At 41.2% G+C, this 7,374-nt stretch overlaps 1 protein-coding gene across 1 annotated transcript; it reads left to right on the top strand.

Annotated features, from left to right (window-relative positions):
* Window positions 1-5,267: 5,267 nt before the first annotated feature.
* GJA9 (gap junction protein alpha 9) lies at window positions 5,268-6,839 on the top strand. Its single transcript, XM_024208140.1, has one exon. The coding sequence runs from the start codon at window positions 5,268-5,270 to the stop codon at window positions 6,837-6,839; it is 1,572 nt and encodes a 523-aa protein (XP_024063908.1).
* Window positions 6,840-7,374: the final 535 nt, after the last annotated feature.

Below are 7,374 nucleotides of genomic sequence, written 5' to 3'. Positions count from 1 at the left end.
CTTTGCTAAAGTCAAGGAATAACACATCCACTGCTTTCCCCTCATCCACAGAGCCAGTTATCTCCTCATAGAAGGCAATTAGGTTAGTCAGGCATGACTTGCCCTTGGTGAATCCATGCTGACTGTTCCTGATCACTTTCCTCTCCTCTAAGTGCTTCAGAATTGATTCCTTGAGGACCTGCTCCATGATTTTTCCAGGGACTGAGGTGAGGCTGACTGGCCTGTAGTTCCCCGGATCCTCCTTCTTCCCTTTTTTAAAGATGGGCACTACATTAGCCTTTTTCCAGTCATCCAGGACCTCCCCCGATTGCCATGAGTTTTCAAAGATAATGGCCAATGACTCTACAATTACATCCGCCAACTCCTTTAGCACCCTCGGATGCAGTGCATCAGGCCCCATGGACTTGTGCTCGTCCAGTTTTTCTAAATAGTCCCAAACCACTTCTTTCTCCACAGAGGGCTGGTCACCTCCTCCCCATACTGTGCTACCCAGTGCAGCAGTCTGGGAGCTGACCTTGTTCGTGAAGACAGAGGCAAAAAAAGCATTGAGTACATTAGCTTTTTCCACATCCTCTGTAACTAGGTTGCCTCCCCCATTCAGTAAGGGGCCCACACTTTCCTTGACTTTCTTCTTGTTGCTAACATACCTGAAGAAACCCTTCTTGTTACTCTCAACATCTCTTGCTAGCTGCAACTCCAAGTGTGATTTGGCCTTCCTGATTTCACTCCTGCATGCCTGAGCAATATTTTTATACTCCTCCCATGTCATTTGTCCAATCTTCCACTTCTTGTAAGCTTCTTTTTTGCATTTAAGATCAGCAAGGATTTCACTGTTAAGCCAAGCTGATTGCCTGCCATATTTACTATTCTTTCTACACATCAGGATGTTTTTTTCCTGCAACCTCAATAAGGATTCTTTAAAATACAGCCAGCTCTCTTGGACTCCTTTGCCCCTCATGTTATTCTCCCAGGGGATCCTGCCCATCAGTTCCCTGAGGGAGTCAAAGTCTGCTTTTCTGAAGTCCAGGGTCTGTATTCTGCTGCTCTCCTTTCTTCCTTGTGTCAGGATCCTGAACTCGACCATCTCATGGTCACTGCCTCCCAGGTTCCCATCCACTTTTGCTTCCCCTACTAATTCTTCCCGGTTTGTGAGCAGCAGGTCTAGAAGAGCTCTGCCCCTAGTTGGTTCCTCCAGCACTTGCACCAGGAAATTGTCCCCTACACTTTCCAAAAACTTCCTGGATTGTCTGTGCACCGCTGTCTTGCTCTCCCAGCAGATATCAGGGTGATTACAGTCTCCCATGAGAACCAGGGCCTGCGATCTAGTAACTTCTGCTAGTTGCCGGAAGAAAGCCTTGTCCACCTCATCCCTCTGGTCTGGTGGTCTATAGTTGAATCCCACGACATCACCCTTGTTGCTCACACTTCTCAACTTTATCCAGAGACTCTCAGGTTTTTCTGCAGTTTCATACCGGAGCTCTGAGCAGTAATACTCCTCTCTTACATACAATGCAACTCTCCCACCTTTTCTGCCCTGCCTGTCCTTCCTGAACAGTTTATATCCATCCATGACAGTACTCCAGTCATGTGAGTTATCCCACCACATCTCTGTTATTCCAATCATATCATAGTTCCTTGACTGTGCCAGGACTTCCAGTTCTCCCTGCTTGTTTCCCAGGCTTCTTGCATTTGTGTATAGGCACTTAAGATAACTTGCTGATTGTCCTGCTTTCTCAGTATGAGGCAGGAGTCCTCCTCTCTTGCACTCTCCTGCTCGTGCTTCCTCCCAGTATCCCATTTCCCCACTTACCTCAGGGCTTTGGTCTCCTTCCCCCGGTGAACCTAGTTTAAAGCCCTCCTCACTAGGTTAGCCAGCCTGCTTGCGAAGATGCTCTTCCCTCTCTTCATTAGGTGGACCCCGTCTCTGCCTAGCACTCCTCCTTCTTGGAACACCATCCCATGGTCGAAGAATCCAAAGCCTTCTCTCCGACACCACCTGCGTAGTCATTCGTTGACTTCTATGATTCGACGGTCTCTACCCAGGCCTTTTCCCTGCACAGGGAGGATGGACAAGAACACCACTTGCGCCTCAAACTCCTTTATCCTTCTTCCCAGAGTCACGTAGTCTGCAGTGATCCGCTCAAGGTCATTCTTGGCAGTATCATTGGTGCCCACATGGAGAAGGAGGAAGGGGTAGTGATCTGAGGGCTTGATGAGTCTCGGCAGTCTCTCCGTCACATCGTGAATCCTAGCTGCTGGCAAGCAGCAGACCTCTCGGTTTTCTCAGTCGGGGCGGCAGATAGATGACTCAGTCCCCCTGAGGAGGGAGTCCCCAACCACCACCACCCGCCTCCTTATCTTGGGAGCGGTGGTCAAGGAACCCCCATCCCTATGACAGTGCATCTCATGCCTTCCAATCGGTGGAGTCTCCTTCTGCTCCCTTGGTTGTCCAGCAGTCCTTACTTGGACAAATTCCCACCAGGTCTAATGAATTTGAATTTGTTTGTATCCAGACCCCTCAGTATTTGCATCTCTATGAGTAAAATATATAGTTGTTTTAAATTAGCAATGTTGGATCATTTAAACTGGAAATAACTTGTTGGCGACAAAGGATCAACACATGCAGTATAAATGCAATATGATTTAAAAAGAACTGTAAAAGAAATAGTTTATTTTTTTCTCTCTCGAGGACTGAGATTGTCCTGCTGAATTACCAAAAAAAAAGGGGGGGGGGAGGAGGAGACGAGGGAAGGAGCTTAGACTCCTGGCGTTTTGCATTTCTGGCTATTGGGAGTGATTTGTTTCATTGCATCAGGTTAATTTTGGTCATAGTTGAATTTTGCTAGAAGCCACAGCAGACTGAACAACAAATTGATTTTTTCCCTGACTATAAGTTCAATGCACAAGGCTTGAACTCCATTAAATCCTCCAGCAGTGGAAGAAGCTCTCTTTTGATATTTTGTAAAATCTCTGAGACAGTTGAAAGATGACAGAGGATGTGACTTTTTATTGGATACCATAGTGTTCTTACTTGGCACATTTTAGTCAAGAAAGGTATGTTTTAATTATTGGTATTTATTTCATCCAGTTAATTAATAACCAATTGAAATTATATTGTTTACCTATAGCAGGCTCTCTTACTGTATAAAATGTCTCCTGCATCAATGTTATTACAAGTGTTTTTAGTATAACAGGAGCCTATTAAATTATACTTGCAACATATTTTAAATTAATGCTGTCAGCATAATTGCTTATCTTTTATTGCTACAAAAACATAGTAAAACAGCTTATCTTTGTCAACATATTGCATAATATTCAATACATATGTTAAAAATTATAAATAATCCTATCAGGTATTTTCAGGATATTTCTCTGTAAAACAGAAAGCAGCAAAAACACCTCTCTGTAGTAAGTGCAAGTCTTGTGATTTAATGGAAATATTACCAGCTTTAAACTTTATTTTACTATAAACATTTAGGCAAATGCTGGCAGTTTTTCAGTGTATTTTTACTTAAAATATTTATTTTAATATATCATGACCACAGTTCTCATTATGTGCCACTTATTCACTGATTATATGTAATATTTATATCAGATACTAATGTAACTGAGCAAAGGACATCTATCTGAATTTATGGTATAATTATTAATATAATCATCTAGAACACACTAGTCAGAATTGTGAGCTCACAACTGTGTGTTCAAAAAGTCTGATTTTTTTTTTTTTTTTTAATTTTAACATATTTTATAACTCAAGCTACTGAATTGTTTTGTGGCCTCAAAGAAGTATTATAGATAGTGAGCATGATAAACCTTCACTGTGTGAGAGCGTCAGTGGGGGCCTGATTTTCTGATGTACTTGAAAAACTGTAACTCCCATTGACTTCAACTGCAGTTGCTGGTGCTCAACAATTCTGAAAACCAGGACCTGAAAATGTCTTTACCTATTTACTCATACAGAAGGAAAGTCTGGTAACCTTCACAAGAGTGCACAATCCAAGCCACAGTGATACTGCTCTGGCACAACTATGGTGTAGGATGACAGACTACAAAGAGGCCATAAAAGGGTTTCACATTCCTTTGAATGCAATGGAGCAGTGTGCCACAGTGGCTGTCTCCACAGAGCATGTGGGAGATGGTTCCTAGTGAGATGAAGGAAGGGCATGGGTAAGACCACCGGGCCCCACCAAATCTCTGTGTAGGTCGCTTGTGCAAATCCTTTGTAAATCCTATTTGTTTAGGCTTTACATGAGTGATCTGCCTTTCACCATAAATGGCAATGGTTCAAATGAGAGAGGTAATATCTTTTATTGGACCAACTTCTTCTGGTGAGAGAGACAAGCTTTTGAGACACCCAGAGCTCTTCTTCAGGTCAAATGACTTTTAGAAAATAATAGCTTTGGTATGTGAAGAGAAGAAAGCCAGCCAGCCAGCCAGCCAGCCATCCATTCTATTTCAGGCTTCTTCAGGGTGAAGCTACTGCTGAGAAGCATAATTTAAAAAAAAAAAAAAAAAAATCCATCTGAGAGGTCATTCTCAGCTATCAGCCTAATGGGATAGTAACAGATATTTCTAAAAACTGTTCTGAAAAATCTATTAAACGTAATCACTAAATAATAATGTTTTATTAACTATCAAGGGAACTTTAACTAATCACTGCAGGTTTCCTTTAAATACAGCATACTATGTTTGACCTTTATTTATACCAGCTAAAAGCCTCCTAATTTTGTGGCTTTCAACCCTCTTCATAGCTCTTCTGATTTCTCTGTTATGTGCCTTGGTAGGCATAAGCAATGTCCAAGAAAGTTCAGAACTAACATTCCCCAGTATACAATTTATGTAGATTTGAAATTTTTTTCTATACTTACTTTAGATATCAACTAATTATTAAAGGCATATTTACTGGACTTTAATAACCTCAGTAAGGACCCAATTCTGCAAAGGGCCAAGCACCTAAACTTCCATTGACTTCAATGGAAATTGAGGATGCTTAGTACCACGTAAGATTTGGTCCCTACTAAGGTAATTTTTATTTTTAATTTGAAGAAAAAAAGCTAGAAAACATCACTGTATTAATGTTGTACCTGAGATATTAAAATCTCAGCTATTAATGAAAGAGTGATGCTCTTTGAGAGCTTGGTTACTATGTTTTGAATGTGAGAGAATCAGTGTCAGCTTTTGTGTAATATAGTATAGAAGGGCTGCAACTGTGACAATATCTTATGTTTATCTTTCATGGCTTTTAGTGCTAAGATGGCAGAGTAACCATGGGAGACTGGAATTTTCTTGGAGGCATCTTGGAGGAGGTCCACATTCATTCCACTATTATTGGAAAGGTCTGGTTAACTATCCTATTCATATTTCGAATGCTTGTCCTAGGTGTGGCAGCTGAAGATGTCTGGAATGATGAGCAGTCAGAATTCATATGCAATACAGAGCAACCTGGCTGCAGAAATGTTTGCTACGACCAGGCCTTTCCTATCTCTCTCATAAGATATTGGGTCTTGCAAGTTATATTTGTATCTTCACCTTCCTTGGTCTATATGGGCCATGCTTTATACAGACTAAGAGCCTTAGAAAAAGAGAGACAAAAGAAGAAGGCACAAGTAAGAATGGAACTTGAAGGAGTTGAACTAGAAATGACTGAAGATCGGAAAAGACTGGAGCGAGAACTCCGGCAACTGGAGCAAAGAAAGCTCAACAAAGCACCCCTGAGAGGCTCCTTGCTCTGCACTTATGTGATACATATTTTTACTAGATCTGCAGTTGAAGTTGCGTTTATGATTGGCCAATATCTTCTTTATGGCTTTCAGCTGAATCCTCTTTATAAATGTCAGAGACAGCCATGTCCAAACATAGTTGACTGTTTTATATCAAGACCAACAGAAAAGACAGTGTTCCTATTATTTATGCAATCAATAGCAATTGTATCATTGTTTTTAAACATCTTAGAAATTGTTCATCTAGGGGTCAAAAAAATTAAAAAGGGACTTTGTGGGCCTGATAAAAACAGGGATGACTTTGATGATTTCTATGTAAGTAAATCCAAGAAAAACTCTGTAATACCCCACCCTTGTATGGGAACATCCGCAACTCCACAAAAAACTCTCCCTTCTGCCCCTAGTAGTTATACCATGTTAATAGAAAAACAAACTTACACGGCAGGCCATGATGTTCTAAATTCATCTTCTGCATTCCAATCTGTTAAAAACAACCATACTGAAAATAGCAACAATCACATTCATGATGAAAGGGAAAGTAAATTGCCAGACGAGATGCAAACTTCTAATACTTTGGACCGTCATCCTCGAAATACCAGCTCAAATAATAATGAAGGCTTAAGCAAGGTATTTGGGACAGAAATTAATGGTAGTCAGCAACAAGATGAAAAGAAACATTGCCTCAGTGGCATGCATTCTAATCTAGTTGCTGCTTCAGGTCTGTGCTTGGGAAGCCTGGCTGAACTGCCACCTGGAAGTTCATTGCAACCTGATATGACTTCCCCTATTTCAATTAACTGTGCTCGAAAGCTTCGTGGTGTCAGTTCCCCATGGAACTGTTCTACAGTAGTTGAGAGTGAAGGGTCTCCAACAGATTCTCCTTCCATGAGCAGCAACCGAGGACAAGACAACTTCAGTGGAAGCAGAGCCCAAGGCCTTTCCAAGACTGACCTAAGAAAAATTGGCAGACCAGACACTCCTGATTCTCTAAGTGAGCTGAGCTCAGAATCCAAACAGAGCAGAAATTGTGAAAGTCCTCAGGCTTTTTCTCCCTCTCGGCGAATGTCATTGGCAAGTAATGCCAGCAGCAGGCGTGCTCCCACCGATCTTCAGATCTAAGTGTTTGTTACCTTACCTATATGTTACATGCATGAGCATTGAGGGAAATAGTGGCATTATTGGACACTGTCACATGAATTATACCTATCTGTAATTATAGTTAAGTTAATCAACTTCCACCAGCTCTTTCACGGAGGTAATGCAAAGAACTGTGCACCCTTGTGCAGTAGTTAAGAACTCTTGAAATGAGAAATTGATAATAAAAAAATTATCTGCTCTATTAGATTTTAAGTCATCTTTTTATTAAATCTAATAGATCAGATAATTATTAAGATGACTTAAAATCTAATAGAGCAGATATCCCCATTATCTTTCCTGTTCCTAAAGCAAACAGATGTCAAAGTAACTTTTAATTTAACCCAGTAATTCCTGTGTCAAGTCCATCCAACTTCAGCCTCAAAAATCTATGGATCACTGCAAAAAAAATTTCGGGGGGGGTGGGGGTGGAAGAAAAGTGATGGAGAGAGGAGCCATCTTTGTGTGGAGGCCTTGTGCCTCTTCATTGCCTCTTTTCACCCTCACTCCCACATAGCTC

Source organism: Terrapene carolina, unplaced genomic scaffold (genome assembly GCF_002925995.2).
Source record: "Terrapene carolina triunguis isolate 2854851 unplaced genomic scaffold, T_m_triunguis-2.0 Scaffold236, whole genome shotgun sequence".
NCBI lineage: Eukaryota > Metazoa > Chordata > Testudines > Emydidae > Terrapene > Terrapene triunguis.
Note: the sequence above shows the minus strand (reverse complement) of the source record. Positions and strands in the feature narration are given on the sequence as shown.